The sequence below is a fragment of the Euprymna scolopes genome, chromosome 2 (genome assembly GCF_053919585.1).
Source record: "Euprymna scolopes isolate OS-2025 chromosome 2, ASM5391958v1, whole genome shotgun sequence".
In the NCBI taxonomy this organism is placed as follows: domain Eukaryota; kingdom Metazoa; phylum Mollusca; class Cephalopoda; order Sepiida; family Sepiolidae; genus Euprymna; species Euprymna scolopes.
The window spans coordinates 166,023,544-166,047,058 of NC_136483.1; the positions used below are offsets into that span (position 1 = coordinate 166,023,544).

The 23,515-nt window shown below is 36.4% G+C and overlaps 1 protein-coding gene across 1 annotated transcript in view; it reads left to right on the plus strand.

The window, feature by feature from the left end:
- The window catches only part of LOC145298627 (jouberin-like), a 146,611-nt gene that overhangs the window by 67,648 nt on the left and 55,448 nt on the right, over positions 1-23,515 (plus strand). Inside the window, exons 17-21 of the mRNA XM_080144333.1 lie at positions 4,568-4,683; positions 7,496-7,664; positions 8,539-8,680; positions 15,098-15,150; positions 17,494-17,588. Coding sequence (XP_080000459.1) covers positions 4,568-4,683; positions 7,496-7,664; positions 8,539-8,680; positions 15,098-15,150; positions 17,494-17,588 — 575 coding nt within the window. The remainder of the gene's footprint in view (positions 1-4,567; positions 4,684-7,495; positions 7,665-8,538; positions 8,681-15,097; positions 15,151-17,493; positions 17,589-23,515) is intronic.

Below are 23,515 nucleotides of genomic sequence, written 5' to 3' on the forward strand. Positions count from 1 at the left end.
CTTAATTAACCCAGAGTTTAAGTTAAACTTTTCACATTCACATAATAACTGCCTGGTTTGCATGAAAGCCTCTTTTTATAGTGAGTGATGACCAGCAATAGAACATTCTAGAACCTTCCTGATCTTTCTTGACAGTTCCAGAACTTTCTTGAACCATCTAGATTTTTGTATTCTGTTTCTTTTTTTCTTTTCTTTTTTTCTTTTCTTTTTTTTGTTATTAGAGATCTTTGTGCCAAAAAAAAAAAAATCTTTCTGAATTGAAAGATAAATTAAGCCTTAATAACAATAACCATATTTTAGGCTGAGAGTTGGTTGGGGAATTTGGAATTTTAAGATAACTTGCGCCATTTGAGAAGCAGACATCTATTATATAAATCTCACCTGTCTATTTAAATGTATGTTTGTATGTCTGCCTAAAACTTTCAATAGAGGCGACGGATTTTCACGAGATTGGTATTGTTTTGAAGCTTCACCTTCGGATACAAATTTCGAAAAATTGGCTAAAAACATTAATTCCTTCATCCTCAACTGGACATTTTCTACAAAAAGGGGTTGCTTTTTTTCATCGATATTTAAAAAAATAATCGTGTCTTTTCAATTGACTAGCCTTAATTTAAACCTTTGCCACTTCCGGTTTGGTGATGGATGCAATGGCAAAGACGTCACTTTTTTTTTCCACATTTTTTTCCTCCTTCGCAGTATGAGGTTCGAGCCTGCCTAATACCACTTCTTTTTTTTTTTATGCTCAACACACACCTCCAAACACCCAGGCGATGCCGGGCACCCAGACTAGTACTTCATAAACAAAAAAAAAACAAATTTAATTTTTAATCATTTTTTTTTAAATAACTAAATGAATGCTTATATACCTCTAAATAGTAAACAAAAAAAGTATTTAAAAATGAAATGATGGACAGATCTAAAAGATATAAAAAAACATCAATATCAGTAAGAGATTTAAGATCAAAATATGATCACATTCTAGAAACTTTTTGATCTTTCTTGACAGTTCCAGAACCATCTAATACACTGAATTACTGAAGTAAGACTTTATCACATCCACACTTTATAATTAAATGTATTAAATTTATATACTAGGTTGATTGGAAAATAACTCTCTGTTATTAAGTGCATGTAATTTATTATCAAAATATAATTCTTACAAGAAATTAATATAATAATATAGCGTGAGGACTTATGTAAAATTCAATATGGATGCCAGCATTCGCCACCAGCTTCACAGGCTGCTTGGGAACTGGTTTCACAAATAATCAATGATCTCCCAAATCACATCCTAAGATCATTCATAGACATTTACGCTGATAACACTATGGTAACACATCAAAGGCTGTAAATGACTAAGTTCTCTCTAATCTTGAGCATGTGATACAATAGGGAAAGAGGTGGCTGGTTATTTTAATGTATCTAAAACCAAGCTTCTATCTTTACATCATCAATGCTTTGATCCCTGTCTGGCATCAATTGAAATGAATGGCTCTCGTCTTGGGGAGGCTCCATGTTTTGACAAGCTTCTGAGTCTGACCTTTATATCTAATCTGAAATGGAACCTGTACATCAAATCCGTTGCCAAGGTCCCTGGAAAAATATTCTACTGCTACAGTAGATATCTTACTGCTGATGCAATTCTCTACCTATATGAGCCAGGTACATCCAAGGATGGAGTAGTGTTGCCACATCAGGGCAGGAGCTGCTAGAAAGACAATATCCTGCTTTGACAGAGTTTAAAATAGACTTTGTAGCCTAGTGGAGGATGGCCTTTTCTCTTCCTTGCAACCTTTTTCTCACAGAAGAGACGTTGCGAGACTGTCTCTGCTTTATCGTTATTTTCATGGCAAGTACTCATCTGAGCTCAAATCTATGGTACCCCCTCGCCAACCTTTCATGAAAAACACTCGTCTAGCTGGAAACACTATCAATAATTTCCCCCACTCTTTATCTGTGCCTAAACCTAAACATAGATTCCACAAAAAAGCTTCTTTCTTAGAACTGCATTCCTGTAGAACTCTATTCCATTTGTCTGCTTTCCAACTGACTACAATATCGTCATCTTCAAGTCCAATGTAAACAAGTTCTTGATGAACTGTCTGTCCCCTTAAGTAATCCAATTTATCAAATTTCCACAAATAATAATTACTACGATATTTTCCCATTGAGTACTGTACATTCATTAACCCTTAACCTTGAGTGACCCCCTGGGCCTTGATAAGTGGTGATTCCTATGTAAAAAAAAAACATATCAAAAACAATACTCAATCCAGAAGACAGTAATTCTTTCCCCTTTATTATAAACATTGCCCCTGAAATGTGAGGACTAAATAGCAAAATAGTGGTTGGTTGAGTGAGCTTTATGATTTCCCAAAGCAATTTCCTGACAGTTTGAGAAGCTAGTAGCAGATGCTGACCCCTATTGAATTCTAGATTAAACCTCATGCTATACTCTATCTTGTCATAGTCATTTCTTGTAAGAATTGAATAATAAATTGCAAGCACTAAATAATAGGAGGCTAATTTCCAATTGTCCTTATATATATGTCTATATTGTAGGATTTATAGTTAAATTTTTGCAGTAAAATATAGAATTTTTAAAACAAAAATTTATTATTTAAATAAGAATACACAACATTTTAATGTGGTGTATTCTTATTATAAATCCTACACTTTTTACTTTGCTCTATTTAGTATATTAAGCTATTTTATTTGGCTGGGATTGTCTGATATAAATATTTCCACCCAACAATATTTTGTAATATATATATATATATATATATATATATAGACTAGCCTGGGTGCCCGGCATTGCCCGGTTGTTTGGAGGTGTGTGTTGAGCAGAAAAGTGGTAGTAGATAGGCAGGCAAGCTCAAACCTATACCACGAAGGAGGAAATGAGCGTTAAAAAAAAAGCGTGACCTCTTTGCCGTTGCGTCCATCGCCAAACCGCAAGTGGTGAAGGTTTAAATTAAGGCTAGTCAATCGAAAAGAGGGATAACTTTCGAAAATATTGGCGAAAAAAGCGACCTCTCCTTGTAGAAAAGTGTCCAGTTGAGAGTGAAGGAATTAATGTTTCTAGTCAATTTTTCGATATTTGTCATCTGAAGGGTCGAGCTTCAAAACGATACTGATTTCATGAAAATCCGTCACATCTGTTGAAAGTTTTAGGCAGACATACAAACATATATACATTTACACAGACATGTGAGATCTATATTATAGACTAGCGGGGGTACTCGGCGTTGCCCGGGTGTTTGTAGGTGTGTGTGGTGTTAAAAAAAAAAGAACCCGAGGGGGTAGGGGGGTAGGATCGAACCCGAAGCCCTGAGCCGAAGTTTGAAAATAAAATCGGCCAGCCAGAATGAGTTAGTGAAAGATGTTTGAATTTATTTACATAAGAAGCAAAATGACAGGTGCGCGCCCGGAAGTCGTCGATGACGACGACGTCAATGACCAGGTTTGTTTTTTATAAGCGAAGTAAAAAAAAGAAAACAACGTTAACACTTAAGCGGGAAAAAAAACAAAAAAAAGAACTAACGTAAGGCAAACGAACGATGAAAACAGAAAAACGAACACGTGAAAAATGGCTTAAATAACACTGGTTCAATATTTAAATTTAAAAAATTGAAAAAAAAAGAAGACATTTCACACCACGATTCGAACCCAAAACGTTTGGATAATGAACCAACGCGCTAATCAACCGACCTAATGCGACGTACATGAAATTTTTTCAGTTTTTCAACTATTTAAAGTAAATCAGGTCATGACATCATTTGGCGCATGCATAGAACCGGCTGTCGTCATAAGAAGACCGTTTTTGTTGACCCCCCCCCCCGTCGAAAATTGTCGATTTCAGGGTGAAAAAATGAACGTTTTTGGCCAATTTTTTGATATTTTTCGAGCGAAGGATGGGGCTTCGATATGATACCGAGTTTGTGAATTTTCGTCATGTCTGTTGAAAGTTTTTAGCAGACACACAAACATACACACACACATACATACATACATACATACATTTTCGCTTTTAGATATATAGATGACTATATAAAAGCACCCCCCCCCCGCCCCGTTCTGGTGTTGCACACTCTTGGTAATGATATCATCTGTTACTACTTTAGTGTAATGCAAAGTGCTTTGTAAAAAAAACACAAATAGAGCTTTGTGGGAATGCTGATCAATGTTTGTATAAAGCATTGTTAGATATCATTGTTGGCAGCTCCAACCTATGGTTTGTTGGGTAGAATTAGTGACTATTAACTTAATGGTTAGTAGTCCGATCAAGGGCTTAGCATAGGTACTGGTTTAGTCACACTGAAGAACTGTGATACAATGAAACAATCTGTGGTGATTATACACACACACACACATATATATATATATATATATATATATATATATATATATATATATATTGCATGCTATAAAATATGGTGTCCTCAAAAAATACACGTAATACAGCATATGACTATATTTCAAATAGATTTTTCTGATGAATATTCCTGCTTCATATTAGACTTATATTGCCATTTTTTTTTAGCTTCCATTTCTTCTGTTTTAGATTCCATCCGGCCAATTGCTCCGTACTCTGACTGGACATTTTGGAATAATCTATGACCTTTGCTGGTCACCCAATGACATCAGACTATCTTCTGCTTCAGCTGATGGAACAGTTAGGTCAGTTAGTACAATGACTTCACTTGTGTAACTTTAAATTCATGTTTTTAGCTTTTGCTTTTTCTAAATCAAAAAAAAAAAAAATTAAATATTTGATGACTTATTTTTCCACTTTTCTTTTGACATTTTGTCGAGGACAAATGTCAAGTTCTGATACAATTTCTAAAAGACGTCCCCCCTCCCCACCAACACACATATATATCGTTAATAGGCATAATTTTAATTGCCTGATTATGGAAGTCATTCTTGTAGATATATTGCCCATTCAATATCAATTAAATAGACAAGAAATAATGGAAAAACAAAAAACAGATACAACAAACGCTACACACACACACACACACACACACACGTATATAATAAGTTTTAAAAATATAGATGGCAGTTAAGCTACACAGAATTTTGTGTATTTCATCCTTGTGAGGATTCATCAGGCTATTGCATGGAATCGATTCTATGCAACAGCCTGACAAATCCTCTTGAGGTTGAAACGCAGAAAATTCTGTGTAGCTTAATTGCCATATATATTTTCAAAACTTATTACCTAGCTCTACTTACATATCGAGCACTGTTGAAGTAAATATTGAAAACAGATACATAGAATTTTATGTAGATACATAAAATAATAATATTATATACATATATATAAGAGGAAAAGATGTTAGTAATAGAAAAATATATATTGATGCATATAGATTTATTGATTAATTTGAAGCAAGGGAATGCAATACAGTATGTAGGTGTTATGAGAGCTCTTTATGCTGGGCATATAGCACCATTTTAACACTATTCATCAACCCGTTTCACCTCTTGTCTGCAAATTTTTTTTTTTTCACTTTACCTTATTTTTTTTACGTTTATCTTCTATTTTTTTTATTACATCACATTTTTTATTTTTTATTTTATTTTTATTATTCCTTTTTTATTTTTATCTTTTAATCTTTATTTTAATTGTATAGCTCAGCATATTTCACTTCTATCGAACCCTAATTAATTAATTAATTGACTCCCATACCATATAATCCCTACTCCCCAAAATATACTCAATGTCTCTAGCATATTTAAAGTATCATAATTACCTAATAATCTCTTGGATAACCCTCTCTTCCTTCTCTAAAGTATACCCTCATATTTTGTTACCTAGCACCTCCCCTCCTGATGAAAAGAATTAGGCTACGAAATGCCTGCCATAAAGAGCTCTCATAACCCCTACACACTATATTATATCTAAGCTCCACCTTAATGTCGAGAATCTTTCTATACTTCTTTGATCCCCTCATATATTGTTATTATTATATATATTTTGTATGAACTACATCAAATGTAAGGAAACAAAATTGTCACAAATTCATCAAGAATCGTTTTTTTTTTATTTGCAGCATACAATTGTTTCTGCCTAACACCAATATATCTATAATGTTCAACATGTAAGAGGCATTTTATTTCGATGAGACTATCCTCAGTGTTTATAAAAAAGAATGTAACCAACTAGATAGGAGAAACTGTGATACATTTCACATTCATTTTATTTATTTATTTTTTTCATTATATAAGCTATCCTTTTTCATCACAATAGGATTGTTTATTTACACCCATACTCTCAATTCATGAAACCTTAGTATCACGTGCCTTAACCAACATAAACTAGCATAATTACACACACACACACACACACACACACACATATATATATTTGAAAATTTTTCGGGGGGTACAGAATTTAATAATGACTAAATACAGACTAATCAACATGAGGATTTAAAAAATGAAAATAAAGATTAGCTAACCAGGTTTTGTTCCTCGTTCAACAGAGCTAAACGTTTTACTTGGCCTTCGGGACAAGATCAAAGTGTATTATCTGTTCTTCAGATGCTGCACTTCAATTTCTTGTTCTCTGTCAGTGGAGGAGAAATCCTTCACGACTGAGACAATTTTTATTTTTGTTTCTTTTCTCCACGTTAAAAAACGACCCTGGTGTCTAACTCTGTCCCGTGGGGAGGCATTGTAAATAGGAACAGAGCTAAATTGAGGAAAATACGCTTAAAAAAAAAAGTCATGAATATGGCGGAGCAGAAAAAAAATGCAAAAAATAAACGGGCGAAAAATTACATAGAAACTAAATCAAGTCCTAAAAGATTTTCTCTTTGTTTGCAAAGAGAAAATTTCAAGGACTCGTCAACCTTTTCCAGATGTATCTTGTCAAACTAGGGGATGTTTCTGCACTTAATAAATATCACCTGGAAATTTTAGAAACTATCTATATTAAGTCCTTGAGATTTTCACTTTGTTTGCAAAGAGAAAATCTCAAGGACTTAATATAGTTTCTAAAATTTTCAGGTGATATTTATTAAGTGCAGAAACATTCCCTAGTTTGACAAGATACATCTGGAAAAGGTTGACGGGTACATCGACCGAAACGTGAAAATGACAATCAGAATGAGAACAGTAGTCCAAAGAACCTAAATAATACAAATAATCAATCCTCATCTCAAAAATTCAGAAATTTTCCTTGAAATGCTGGATCAAGTCACTTGCATATCCCCATTTTAAAAGACTTTTTATTTGGGTGTCCAGTTTGCTGCACTTCTCTACACTGGCTACGTGCAATATTAAATTAGAGAAAATTAATGAGGTTTTATTTTTTTCTTAAATGTTTTAATATATTACTTGCTCTAGAAAGGCTTGAGAGTTTATTCTACTCTACTATTCCATCTATATTTGGAAGAATAAAAATAGCTGAAACTTTCCGAATGATATTACTTGGCAAATTGTGTACATTTGAATTTATATGTATTATGGATATTATTTTCAGAATTTGGAATGAACAACGATCAGAAGAGCAAGCCGCTAAACTCCTGCCACATCCGGGTTACGTTTATTGCTGCCAGTTTCATGTGAAATCCGACAGTCTTGTTGTGACAGGAGGCTTTGATTCTATCATTCGTGTTTGGGAAATTAACGTTCAGGATAAACATGGGAAGGTTAAGATTGTTTTCTTTCTTTTTTTTCTTTCTTGTAACGATGTCATCTTTGGAAGGTTCCAGAGAAGGGAAGTTATTTTATGATATGAGCAGAGGTTAGAGATTACATCAGACGAAATATTGCATATTATGGCTGACTGTTGGATACTAGACATTGTATACATTAGTATGGCTGAGTTGTTCAAAATGGTGCAGAACCAGAAGCAATGGCGATGATTTGTGAAGATACCATGACTGGTCAGTAATGACAATTCTGACAAAAAGAGAGAGAGAGTTGGACTATTTAGAGAGTATAAAACTCTTGATACTGCAGTATAAAATCTGTTACCAAGGTCACTGGAAAAATAGTTGGATCATTCTATCACTCCAGAAGATATCTCACTCTCATAAAGTCCTCCAGGCAAATATGTCCAAAAATGCAGCACTGTTGCCACATCTGGGAAGGAGCTGCTCAGAGCATCCTTTCCTGCCATAACAGAGTTAAAAATTGGCTTTGAAACTTAGTATTGGATATACTTTTCTTCTCCTTACAACCTCTTTCTCACAGAAGGAACATTGTGAGTTTACCATGCTCTATCATTATTTTCATGGCAAATGCTTGGCTACTTGTTCCATGCCATAAACGCATTACATGTTTTGAATTCTAATAGCTATCATTTGTTTGAAAAAAGAGCAAAAACATCCTTTTCGCGCTACAAACACTCCAAACATTTTCAAATATTGCACTTGTATTCTATTTCTTCAAAGCAATCATTCCAATGTAGTTTTAGAATGAGAAAGCAAAACGTTGATGAATATATAAATAATTCTGCTTTTCTATTTTTTCAAACAATAGTAAATAGTGTTTGATTAATTTTGACCCATTCCATTTCAGTTATTGCAAGAAATTGAATCTCATAAAGGCAATATCAACACTCTTTGCTTTGATGAGCTTGGTGAAAAGCTTTATTCTGGTGACAGTGTTGGTACCATATTGGTATGGAACTGCTATATCAACAATCAACCCTCAGAGACAGGTGATCATAAAATTAATTTTTACTTAATTCACCATTCTGTATTAAAGTTCAAAATAACATTTTTTATGGTTTTGAAAATTTGGCACTGGAAGAATACTTGTTATAAGCAATATGTTTAGCATTCATTTTTAATCTTTTTTGAAGGAGCAGTTAGGAGTGGTATAGGGCTCCTCTCTTTCTAAATTGTCAAGCTTACAAAAAAAAAGAAATTATAATAATAATAATATACCCACATTACTGAGCATGTTGTCTAGAATATGTATCCCATAATTCATAATGATAAATTCATTACCTTCTGGTGTACTACCAGATCAGGCTTTCTGAAGATATTGGCTTCCTGATTTAAATTAAATAAATGTTGGTGTTATTGTGTTTTTCTTTTTTTTTTGCCTTTCTCTTTGCAAAACTCAATCAATTTTTGCAAATCAAAAACAACAATTTTTCTTTACAAAAGAGCCAAACCAAACATTATGAATAAATATTTGAAGATATAAAAACTTGAAGCATAAAACCTTTTACTAAAATGACTGGATTCTGTATTAAATAGCCCATAAAGGATTTATGTGCCATAAAACAAAGCTACAGAATGAAACCAAGCAAATGAATATTTGAAGATATAAAGAATTTTATGCATGAAAACTTTTATCAAAATGACCAAATGAGGCATTAAGTAGTCCAAAAAGGGTTGACATGCCGTAAAACAAAACAACCAAAACTAAGTTCATCAGTTTAGGATTTTACTCTGCACATACATATTATTGATTTGCATGTGTGCATACTAATTGATTAAAATTTTATTACATATGATTCAAAATTTGATGTAGGGCAATTTTTTGCTCTAGTAATTTTTGTTTCGTATGTCACTTATTGAAAGAAGAAATGTAAGTGTGTGTGTTTAGGGGGCAAATCCCTGCAATGATAAAATTTTTTAAAAAATTTGTCCAAATTACCACATTGTTTAGAATATATATTCAATAATTCACAATGATTGGAGCATTAGTTTAGGAGTAAATCCTATTATAGAAATGTGTATATAAACATATACACAGTTCTATAAGAGTTTTATGTTGGCAACAGTATAGGATTTATCTATATGCCTGGCAGAATGAAGCTCAGGGTCTTAAAATCTGGGGAGGTGAGGTTCTCTGGTGAAGGTGTATAATATTTTTGACATCATCATAAGCCTTTCTTACTCATACAGTCTTATTGTTACATTTTCAATCAAAAAAAAAAAACAATTAAATAAAGTGTGTTTATATACTTGAGATTTATATGTCAATCTTTTATTGTAGTTTATTTTTTATGTAGAAAATAATACAAGAAAAATGTTTGCTGAGAGTTTTCTTTAAGGTTTTATTTTGGGAGAGAATTAACTCAGGGAGAGAGAGATTAATGGTCTTTTAGCTAACTGCTTTGTTCTTTAGTTAACTTCCTAACTTAATTGAAATTGACTCAGGGAAAGAGAGATTAATGGTCTTTTAGCTAACTGTTTTGTTCTTTAGTTAACTTCCTAACTTAATTGAAATGAGTAACTCACCAACAGAGACATCAAAGTAACATTTCGCACCCTAACCATAAAATCCGTTAACATTATTAGTTTCCACAGAAAGACTGATTTTTAAACTTTTGTTTTTCTCAGCTTGAACAACATGATATCATTTGTCATCTCACTTTGTTTTGTCTACCGTTTGACCTATTGTCCTTTGCCTCAACTTTACGCCACTCATCCGTAGGAATAATTCCATTTTGCAGATTTGGGATGCAATGGCATGCAATAAGTGTGACTCTTGTCAAAAGTCACATGAGCTGACTTAATCACTATTCACATTAGACGCTAACATTTAGTCCAAGAGATCAGTGAGATACAGGAATTCAAAATATAGCTATGTAAAAACAACATTTTCTTAAAGAATGTAAAGGAAGTCTTACAATTTTGTTTTCCTAAAGATAGCACTAGTCCATAACTTACCACTTAAACTAAAAATAAAGATAAACCTTTATAATGTATGCAATGGAAACTTTTATAATGTACGTGATGGAAACCTTTATAATGTACGTGATGGAGAGTAGATAATACAGTGGCTGTGTTATCGGCAGCTCCAGTAATTCTTGCTTCTCCTTTTTTGTCCCTCAGTCCTCATTCACATGAGTGATTTTTCTGACAAAGGGTGAAGAAAAAACTGCTTTAAAGGTCGGTTGTACTTGGTGAACAGTAGTCTGAGATGTCGGAAATTTTTCTGTCTCTATATCTATCCTTGTGGCCATGTCACTAGTAAGGGTGCTGGAGGTAAACGTTTCGTGTGGGCTGACATTATCCGCCTGATAGTCAGGGACCCGAACGTTAGATTAATCACTAAGGAGGCTGTCCTATCAGCAGGTGCAAAGTACTGGGACTGCTGTATTGCCATTTGGTGAATGGATTCTGGACCATGCAGTAGTCTCCGATGGGGCCACTCGATGCCATACTAGTGGGTAATTGTTACGGCTTTACCTTTTCATGTGCTACAAAAAATAATATATTTCCTGTCTTTTTTGCTCTTACTTTCCCTCTTTATCCTGCTCTAACCAAGTATGCCGACCTGTTCCACAAATCCCAAAACCTCAACATGAAATATCTCCAGAAAAAAAACTCGAATAAACCTAGAACCCCATCTTCCAACGTAGACCCCTACTACCATGTCTCCTTCTCCAACATCAGGGGTCTGCGTTCCAACCTTCCAGAAGTTGAAACCCAATTATTGGAGACGAAACCAGACATATTCTTTCTAAGCGAAACTGGAATAGGGCCAACCATTTGCCTAGATGAGTTCATAATTAACGGATACTTTAACTTAACAGCTAAATCTGACCCCCAAGATCGCCATGGGCATGAAATATGCATTAAAGATGGCTTCCTGTGTGGCAGGGATATCTCTAGAGAAGATCCTAATTTACCCTATATGTGCTTCTGGGTTGCACTTGCTTACATCACTGCATTTATATTTGCCCTCTATCAGCCCCATAACAGCGGAGTTACTATCTTTAAGAGTATATCTGAGAAAATAGACCAAATCCTGTCTGCACATCCCTCGGCTAACATCCACATCTGTGGTGACTTCAACGTCCATAACGTGGAATGGCTCACCCACTCAAATAAGACGGACGATGAGGGGAGGTTTTGTCATGATTTTGCCATTGCTTATGACCTCACTCATTGTTTGCGAACCCACCTGTGTGCCCGATACTACCGGTCAATATGGAAGCCTCCTAGACCTTTTTCTCTCAACTTCCCCTGAGCTGTGTATGTTCATGTTCCATTCATTCTCCTCTAGGATCCTCCGACCACTCCATCGTATCAGTTAAGATAAAAATGAAATGTAATAAGTCCCCAGACGTACCCCTCCACCGTACTGTATACTGATACTCTATGGCTGACTGGGATAGCTTCCGTACATTCATATTTGAGCTACCTCTGCATTCCATGTTTAAAAAGGATGTGTCCTCTATAGTATCAGATCTGACCGAATGGTTAATTGTAGGCATAGACCGATTCATACCATCTAAAAAATTCCAACAAAAACCTAACAGCCAGCCATGGTTTTTTCCAGAATGTGCTGCTGCTATCGCACACAGAAATCACTTTTTCCATAGCTACCAACGTAATAGATGCACTGAGACTAAAGCTGCTTTCAGGAACGCTAGCAACCACTGTAAAAGAGTAATAAAAAATGCAAGAGAGCTATATGCCAAATCTGTTAAATCCAAAGTAGCTTATCAGCAGCTTGGTTCCCACCAGTTTTGGCAAATAACAAATAGGATCCTGAACAGAAGTGTGCGTTCTATCCCAACCATTATCAATGGACCAGAGGTCATCTCGTCAGCATCAGACAAGGCCAAACTATTTGCAAAGAACTTTGCAGCTAATTCCATCCTATGCAACGAAGGCCATCAACTCCCCATATTTCATCCTATAACACAGAACACACTAGGTAACATACAAATATCTGTGCATGAGGTCGCCAAGCTAATCAAGAACCTTGATTCCAGTAAAGCAACTGGTCCTGATGGCATTCCAATTATAGTGTTAAAAAAGCTTCAACCAGAATTTGTTCCCATACTTACGAAACTGTTTAAGCGTTGCCTCTAAGGAGAAGTGCTTTCTGACTCTCTGGAAAACCTCATCAGTTTGCCCTGTATTTAAGAATTCAGGTGATAAGTCCTCTCCCTCTCAGTACAGACCAATAAGTCTCCTGTGTGTTATGAGTAAGTTGCTGGAATCCATATTAAATAGAGAAATAGTCAACCACCTCAGCAGAAATAACCTTCTTAGTGACACACAATATGGTTTCCGTTTTGCAAGATCTACAGCAGATGTGCTAACGGTTATATCTCACAGGATTAGTGAATCTCTTGACAAAAGCTTCCTTTCTAGGGCAATTGCTCTTATCAAAGGCCTTCGACAAGGTATGGCCTAAGGGTCTACTTCACATGATTTCCAGCTACGGTATAACCGAAAATGTTTTCTCAATCATTAAATCATTTCTCTCCGATAGGCTCATAAGAGTAGTGGTCAATGGACAAAAATCAGAGGCCTGCAGTATTAATGCTGGAGTTCCTCAAGGGACAATCCTGGGCCCAACTCTCTTCCTGATCTACATCAATTATCTCCCTAAACACATACTTAAATCATTCGTTGACATCTATGCTGATGACACGACCATCTACAGCAACACATCAAAGGCTGTAAATGACAAAGTTCTCTCTGATTCTCTCTCCTCTGATCTTGAGCGCGTGGTTCAGTGGGGGAAGACGTGGCTGGTTACCTTTAATTCATCTAAAACCAAACTCCTATCTTTACATCATCAACGCTCTGATCCCCATCTGGCATCAATTGAAATGGATGGCTCTCGTCTAGGAGAAGCCCCATGTTTTGACAAGCTTCTGGGTTTGTCCTTTACTCCTGATCTGAAATGGAACACGTACATCAAGTCTGTTGCCAAGGTCGCTGGAAAGATGGTGGGATCCTTCTATCGCTCCAGAAGATATCTCACTACTGATGCAATTCTCTATCTATATAAAAGCCAAGTATGTCCAAGGATGGAAAACTGCTGTCATATCTGGGCAGGAGCTGCTAAAAACAGCCTATCCGGCCTTGACAGAGTACAAAATAGACTTCGTAGCTTAGTGGTGGATGCCCTTTTCTCTTCCCTGCAACCTCTCTCCCACAGAAGAGACGTTGCGAGCCTATCTTTGTTTTATCGTTATTTCCATGGCAGGTGCTCGTCTGAACTCCAATCTGTGGTCCCCCCTCGCCAATCTTTCATGAAAAACACCCTTCTAGCTGAATCCACTGTCAAACATTTTCCCCACTCTTTATCTATGCCTAAATCAAAACGTGGATTCTATGAACAAAGCTTCTTTCTTAGAACTACACGCCTGTGGAACTCTGTTCCGTCTGCCTGCTTCCCACCTGACTACAACCTGGATGTCTTCAAGTCCAACATAAACAAATTCCTAATGAACCACCCCCTTAAGTAAACACTTCATTAAATCTCCACATTAACGTACTGTACTTGCAATAACCCTTATCCCTGAGTGGCTTGATAAGTGGTGACCACCGTGTAAAAAAAAAAATACATGTAAATTGTAGTAGTTTTATTTTAGCAAAAAGATAATCAAAGTTTATGGCAAAATGACGATCAACGATTTTGTTTTAAAATTTATCACTGGTTAACTCCCCATTAGATTACTCTTCAGAAATAGCAACCTTGCACATAATCGTAAGATCTATGAATTCCATGGTGCTACTAGATCAAGCTGTCTGAAGATATTAGCTTTCTTGATTTAAAATGCACCAAACATGATGTTATCGTTTTTTTCCTTTCTCTTTGCCAAACCTAATCATATTCTGCAAAGCCAAAAACAAAAACAATAATTACCTCTACAAAACAACCAACCCAAATACCATGAATAAATATTTGAAGATATAAATAATGTGAAGATTAAAAACACTTTTCAAAATGATCAGATTCAGCATTAAATAAGCCTAAAATGGTTGATATGCAGTAAAACAAAACAAATAAACCAAATCTTCAAATTCCCATCAATCATTTAAAAATGATTTCATAAAAATAAAACTTATAATTTATATGATTTTTGTATAGTTTCTTTCTATCATGATAAAGACTTGTGTCTATTTTTGTTTTTTCTTCGGGGGGGGGGGTTATGGACGAACCCCCTAAAAATTTGTATGACAAAATTTTTACAAAGTTAAGTTATTGCCAAAGTTGTCTATTATTAATTTTGACATCTTTGCATTATTGTCCTTGTCAATCACTTTAAATTTCAATCAATATTTAAATGCTAATTTTGAGTGATATTTGTTAACCAAGTAATATTTCTAATTTAACCCTTCTTTTTTAATGCTTGTTTTTGCAGTTTTCAAAAGGGACTGGACACTCTATAAAGACATTTCTATCCCAGAACAAAAGGTAACATTTATATATATATATATATATATTTATATATATGCAGGGTTTGAACAAAATAATGGAAGCACCTTAAAAAATCAACAAAATATAATTTAATATGGTGTAGGTCTGCCTTTTGTGGTAATTCTCAATTCACCGAGGTATTGATTCATGCAAATTGTGAATTGTTTCCAATACATATATACATATACAAGGGTCATTCCAAAAGTAAGGTCTCCAATTTTTTTAACTCAAAAACTAAAATGTTCATAAGCCATGAAGACAGGAGTTATACCATTAAAACAAGCAACCTTCAAATTCAATGAGGCATCTCTGCTTCTGATGCACATCCATGACAGGTTTTTTTTTACTGCCACAGAGAGATGAAACTTTCAGGTCATGAATGCATAATTTTAGTTATCATAACATTGCAATTTGCAATCAACTTTGATCCATTTGGGCGGAATAAAAAAGAGGCATTACTTTTTTTTAAATGTCCCTCGTATCTATCTATCTATATATACAGGGTGACCAAAAAAAAAAACAGAGGACATTCAATTGTTTTTCTGAGCATTTTACAGTCAATGGAGAAAATAAGGCCAAAGACCCTAGTGTTTTGATGTGATGTTTTGAATATAATAAACTAGTTATGACCAAAGTTTCATTTCATTCGGACAAAACACTAAGAAGCAGGGCCTAATTAGAGTTGGGGCCCGTTTTTTGGGGGCACACTGTATATATATATATATATATATATATATATATATATATATATATATATAGTGATTTAAAGGTTATGAGGGTTTTTTGAAACATGAAACCGATGTTACTTTTTGTATTTAATATTTTATTTTTATATTTCAAGCGGTCCTCCACTCTTGGTCACAAAAAATATTGAAATGAAAATGAAAGATGTTGAATATATATATATATATATATATATATATATATATATATATATATATATATATATATATAATAATAATAATAATTATTATTATTATTTAATTAAAATTACTAGGCCTTTTAATAATACTTAAGGATAGGCATTTTCTGCGGAATTATAACTAAGGCAGTCAACTAGCATTTATGCAATGTTTACGATTTCTGCTCATTCGAACACTCTACATTGTCTTTGTATTTGTCTGAATTTGGCATTTAATAGTTCTTAATTCCCTTCATTCCCATGCCAATTGTTTGATGACTCTGAGATTGAGGCTCAGCAAATGAGCCAAAGGTGGCTTCGTGATTGGGCTCGATTCTCATGACCAGCAGGAATTGTTACCCTACACTGATAATTGCGTAAGCATGAAACACTAGTGTCTGTAGGTATAAACGAATAATTATTATTTTTAATTATTATCTATATATATAAAAGCGAAAATGTATGTTCGCTTTTTGTGTATGTCCAAGAAAGGCTTTTTTCAGAGAAGCGGTCGGTCGCCTAACAACTTCTTAAAACTTTTTATATCACATATAAATCGTAATATCTCAGAGTTAACAACAAAGCTCGCCTGTCTATTTAATTTGCTCGATTTCGGGAAGATAAATATTCAACATTTGTCGCTCGCCGCATGTGGGTTAGTATTCTTCCTATAACATTTTGGGAAAATAAAAATTAAAAAAAGTGTTCCGCACTAAATGAAATACTATCCCGCAGTCAAACTTGACCTCATTGACTCATTAAAACGGGCACCTGCCAAATCCAAGTAATTAAATAAATTCAAACGTGTTTCCGTTAGCATCTCGTGGTGGGGGGACAATGGTTAACGTCGCACGTTTTTTTTTTTCACACTTTAATTTCCAACTTTGCCTCAACGGTTCGGGTTCGATCCTCATACTTACTTTTTTTTTTACCCCCCCCCCCCCGAGTTTCCACACACACGTCCAAACACCCGGGCATTGCCAGGTACCCCTCGCTAGTTCAATTATGATTCTCTCTCTCTCTCTCTCTCTCTCTCTATATATATATATATATATATATATATATATATATGAATAGAATGAAAAAAAAAATATATATATATATATTTTTTTTTTTCATTCTATTCATTAAAGTTACTTTTCTTTTGTTCAAGAGTTAGATAATTTTTTGATAAACTTGTGTATTTCAACCCTCTACGGGCCTTCTCAAATAAGGAGAGCTAATCAGATTAGCATTTTGCTTAAAAAGCACTTTTTAAGTCATATGCTAACGTGACTAGCTCTTCTCATTTAAAAAGACCCATGAAGCGTTAATCAAAATTTATAATGAAATTAGGCTAAGTTTGTGTTGCTTTTTTTAATTTTATTTTAATTCTTCACATTGCGCTGTATATTTCAGCACTTATAACTTTTGTTTATTTTTTTTTTCCTCTTTTCTAGGGAATTCCAATTAATTGTTTGAAAATGCATTGTAGCGGGCGCCGTCTTCTTGTTCATTATCGTGACAGCATCTTGCGTACGGTTGATCTTCGTATGTAAGTATGTGTAAATTGAATGATATTTATTTTATTACTTTTTGAATTTAAGTTTTAGTTCTGCTCTTGTCCACTCATTATGTTGATATACAACAAGAAATGAATTGAAGGCATAAATTTTTGATTTATTGTTTGTTTTACAAGATGCACTCTGCTATTGTGGAGACCTACTTAACCCTTCAGCCTTTTATAACCAGTATTTTTTGTTAGATCCTGTGTAGGAGAGAGATACTAGTAATAGATACACCAGCACAGATGCGGCAACAATACTTTTGACAGCCATGTATCCTTTGCTTTCTCTTATTTTGTCCTTTAGTCCTCACATTCCAGGAGTGATGTTTCTGACAAAGAGGAAAGAATTGCTGTTTTCTAGGTCAGAATCTATTCCATCTAACACTTATCGTTGGCCAATTTTTGTTTTTGAAATAGTTATTTATTTTTTTTTTTAGCTCCTTACATAATGTGGCTTCGTGCATTGTCTGGAGTGATTAAAAAAAAAATACTCCATGCATGAATGAATGGTGGCTTTATAGAGATACAGCACGCTGTCATTTGTAATTAGTTTTCTAGCATAGCAGAGAGATTCCACCTTCTTTGCAGCAGCCTTTGCATTATCCTTATTAGTTATGGCAATTAGTGCTTGAGAAGGTTTCTCAAATTAAATTGAGATAAAGGAGAGCTACTTAAACCTTTAGCCCTTATGCCAGTACAGGATAATTGTAATGTAAGATGTTGCAGACATAACAGACTTTGAGCATTATATTATATCAGATAGCTTTTTTTTGTTATATATATACATATATATATATATTTAGTGGAGATGGTAATTAATAAAAACTGAAGAAAGTGCTCAATACTGTTGTAGAGCAAATATGCGTTTTATTTTTTATTACCGTATTTTCCTGTTAAGTTACATTATTGTTTCGGCTACATGCCCGTTTTTTTGGCTGTCTGTAGCGTCCTCAGACTTTTACAGAAATGTTCGCTATTTTGGGATGAAAGAGTGGAAGAGTGAATGAGGTCAGTGGGGGGGGGGTTTGCGAGGAGGGCGGAAGAGGAAGAGAGGAAGGGAACAAGGAGGGAAGGTGGGGGGGGGCGTTTGGTATGTCGATAATGTTTTAGTTTTGGGGTTTAAGGAACTTGTGGGGAAGGGTCTGGGAGGTTCATTTCTGGTGTGGCTGAGGGCATAGGGATACATGAGGGGAAGGGGAATATGTGGGGGTGGGAGGAAGGGGTTACTTTAAAATTCGAGTTTTAGTGTTAAAGTTTTTAGCGTCTCGTTTGTGAGGTGATTTCTTGGTAAGTATGTCTTGAGCTGTTGGGTGTTAGCTTATGTTTGGAGGCGGGGGAGGGGGCTATGATTCGGTTTATTTATTTTTGGTTTTTATTTTGTTGTTAATTGTTTGGAGAGAGTCAGCGAGCGGTCGCAGCCACGGCTACACACATGCGCACGTACACACATATATACTTAAAAGAAACAGTCACAGGTACACATACATGCCCGCCCTGGCATGCAAATATATGTGCATATGTGTGCCTGCATGCATAGGTACCCAGGTGCCTATGCATGCAGGCGCACATATGCACATATATACTCGAATTTTAAAGTAACCACCCTCCTCCCACCCCCACATATTCCCCTTCCCCTCATGTATCACTATGCCCTCAGCCACACCAGAAATGAACCTCCCAGACCCTTCCCCACAAGTTCCTTAAACCTCAAAACTTCTTCTTCTTTCTTGCTCGTCCGTAGAAGTTGACGATGACCAAGGTATCAATCAGTTCGGCGTCGGAGGTTGGTGGGTCCTGAGATGGCTGATGAGGCCAATCCGTGCTCGGCAGACTCTTCCGCACTCTGGACACGTGAAGGCGGTATCGGCAGGCTGTGAACCAGCAACTCTCTCCTTCCTCCTCTTGCGCTTCTGCTGGTCATGGGTCATGCATTGATCCTCTGCCCTGTCAGCTCCTAGGCTGATGGCGCAACGCTAGGCAGAACGTTCCGCAGCGCGACTCTCCTAAGATTGGGTGCTGATGTCAAAGTCTTTAAGGGAGGTTCTCAGGCAGTCTTTATATCGTTTCTTTTGGCCTCCTGCAGTCTGCTTTCCCTGGCTGAGTTCCCCATAGAAAAGTTGTTTGGGGATTCGGCTGTCGTGCATGCGATAGACATGGCCTGCCCACCGGAGCTGGGTTTTGCGGATTATGGTGGTGATGGTATGGAGCCCCGCGCGCTTCAAGACTTCTGTGTCAGGAATTCTGTCTTGCCAGCGGATGTTGAGAAGATTACGGAGGCATCTGAGGTGGAAGCCATTCAGCTGTTTTTCATGTCTTTTATATGGCGTCCAAGTTTCACAGGCGTAGAGTAGGGTTGTCAGGACGCCTGCTCGGTATACTTTCAGTTTGGTTGCGAGTGTAATGCCTCTCCTCTTCCACACATTGTCTCTAAGTCTTCCAAATGCACTGTTCGCTGTGGAGGTTCTATGATTAACCTCAATGTCAATGTTGGCGGTGCGGGAGAGGGTGCTGCCAAGGTAGGTGAATTGCTCCACAGCATGAATCTTCTGCCCTTTGACAGTGATGCCGGGTTCATGGTATGCATCTCCTGGGGCGGGTTGGTACATAACTTCTGTCTTCTTTGTACTGATGGTGAGACCAAAGTTGTCACAAGTGGTGGAGAATCCGTCCATTTGACGTTGTATCTCATTTGGGGCGTTAAGGGCGCAGTCATCGGCAAAGAGAAGGTCTCTGCTGATGGTTTCCCCCACTCTCGTGACTGCCTGCATTCGCCTAATGTTAAACAATTTCCCGTCACATCTGTACTTGATGTCAATGCCAGAGTGACTGTCTTTGAAAGCGTCTTGGAGCATAGCAGAGAAAACCATGCTGAAGAGCATCGGGGCTAAGATACAGCACTGCTTGACTCTGTTGGTCACAGGGAAGGGCTCTGAGGGGTTGCCGTCATCCAGGACACGGGCAGTCATGCCCACGTGGAACTGCCTGACAATGGCGATGAACCTGTCTGGACAACCAAATTTTTCCATGATCCGCCAGAGGCCATTTCGGCAAACAGTGTCGAAGGCCTTGGTCAGGTCGACGAACGTGGTGTAGAGGCCCTAGTGCTGCTCGACATACTTCTCCTGCAGTTGATCATATCAGTCGTCTCGCAGCCCGCTCGAAAGCCACACTGGCTCTCGGGAAGACGACCATCTTCAAGGTGCACCAGCAGGCGGTTGAGAAGGACGCGGGCCAGGATTTTCCCGGCGATGGAGAGAAGGGATATCCTGCGGTGGTTGTCACATGACTGACTATTTCCCTTGCGTTTGTAAATGTGAACAATAGTAGCATCACAAAAATCTCTAAAACATTATTGACATACCAAACGCCCCCCCACCTTCCCTCCTTGTCCCCTTCCTCTCTTCCTCTTCTGCCCTCCCCCCCCCTGACCTCATTCACTCTTCCACTCTTTCATCCCAAAATAGCGAACATTTCTGTAAAAGTCTGAGGACGCTACAGACGGCCAAAAAAACGGCCATGTAGGCGAAACAATAATGTAACTTAACAGAAAGATACGGTAATAAAAAATAAAACGTATATATATATATATATATATATATATATATATATATATATATATATATATATATATATATATTTGAGAGATGAACAGTATAGTTACATTCCACAATCCAAATATTTATTTTTGATGCAAAACAGCTTCTCTGGCATGTTAAAATTTAGTACATTTTCTACAGATCCGTCCTGTTATGCATAAACAAATGGTTATTATTATGTCAATACTGTCTCCCTTCATGCATATACACTTCGGAAAAATTAGAAATCCTTTGCTTAGATAGAAAAAAAATGTATATCAATATAATGTTGCAAGAAGAAAAAAAAGTTCATAGAAGACTCAACATCATGTGTTTGTTCCTGCATAACAAAACAGATGTGTAAAAAATGTACTGAAATTTTAACATGCTGGAAGAGCTCTTTTGCATGAAAAATAAATATTTGGATCTCAGAATGTAACTATACTAATATCTATATATATAAAAGCGAAAATGTGTGTATGTATGTATGTTCGCTTTTTGTGTATGTCCGCAAAAGGATCTTTTTCAGCAACTTCTCGAGGTTGTCGCTCATTTTCAAAACTTTTTATATCACGTCAAAATCATAATATCTACAAGTTATGAACGGGGGTCGCCCGTCTATTTAATTTGCCCGACTTTGAAACGTTAAACATTCGACATTTTGGGATCGACGCATATTGCTTTCGTTTTTTGGTATAAAAAAAGTGAAACTCGATTCGAATCTCTGGCCCATGGCCAGTGGTCTCTAGAAGCGATGTAACGTTTGGTCAATGTTGGCTTACCGTTGTCATATCAGACGATTGCTTTCATTTCATAAACGGGGTGCTGGTTTCCCCCCAGATTAGGTAAAAACAAACAAACCGGGTTATTGATCTCATTAAAAACTGTCCCGCAGAAAATGTTAACTGCTGAATAGCTATTGCTTACGTTGTCGTCGTCATCGTCGTAACACTCACACAAAATGTTAACTCTACGACTTCCACTTGACGTCATTAAGTGCGGGCACCTGTCAATTCTCTTCTTACTTAAATAAATTCAAACATCTTTCAGTAACTCATTCTGGCTGGCCGAGCGGTTAACATGTAATGTTTTTTTTCACATTTTATTTTCCAACTTCGCCTCAGGGCTTTGAGTTTGATCCTACCAAAACTTTTTTTTACCCCCCCCCCCCAGCCGGGTTTCTTTTTGATTTAAGAGCACACACACCTTGTAACACCCAGGCAACGCCGGGTACCCTCGCTAGTCTATAATATAAATCTCACCTGTCTGTTTAAATGCATGTATGTATGCATGTATATTTGTATGTTTGCCTAAAGCTTTCTAAAGAGCCGACAAATTTTCACAAGATTGGTATCGTTTTGAAGCTCAACCCTCCAGATGACAAATATCAAAAAATTGGCTAAAAACATTAATTCCTTCACCCTCAACTGGGCACTTTTCAATAGGGAGGAGCCAATATTTTCAAAAGTCATTCCCTCTTTTCGATTGACTAGCCGTAATTTAAACCTTCACCACTTCCGGTTTGGCGATGGACGCAACAACAAAGATGTCATGTTTTTGTTTTTTTCACATTCTTTTCCTCCTTCACGGTACAGGTTCGAGCCTGCCCGCCTGCTTACTATCACTTTTTTTTTTTTTGCTAAACACAGACCTCCAAACACCTGGGCAATGCCAGGCACCCAGGCTAGTTCTTTTATATATGCTCTGTTGTTATTTTTAATATACATCGAGCTTCTAAATAAAAAGGATTGGTATACACAAAGAATGAAATAATATGATTGAAAAAACATATTTTACCAAAGTCTATAAGTTTACAAACTGAATAATTCTGTGAACTTAAAGCAAGTATAAAAATCAATACTTATATATTTTTTTTTTTTTACATGGAGGTCACCACTTATCAAGACCCGAAGGCCACTCAGGGATAAGGGTTATTGCGTGTACAGTAATCAATGATATAGTATTGTAGTAATCATTAATATTGGAGATTTGATAGAGTGTCTTACTTAAGGGGGCGGTTTGTCAGGAGTTTGTTTATGTTGGACTTGAAGACATCCAAGTTGTAGTCAGATGGGAAACAGGCAAGCGGCAGAGAGTTCTACAGGCGTGCAGTTCTAAGAAAGAAGCTTTACTCATGGAATCTAGTTTGGATTTAGGCACAGATAAAGAGTGGGGAAAATTATTGACAGTAGTTTCAGCCAGACAGGTGTTTTTTGTGAAAGATTGGCGAGGGGGGACGAGAGATTGGAGCTCAGACGAGCACCTGCCATGGAAATAACGATAAAACAAAGACAGGCTCGCGACATCTCTTCTGTGGGAGAGAGGTTGCAGAGAAGAGAA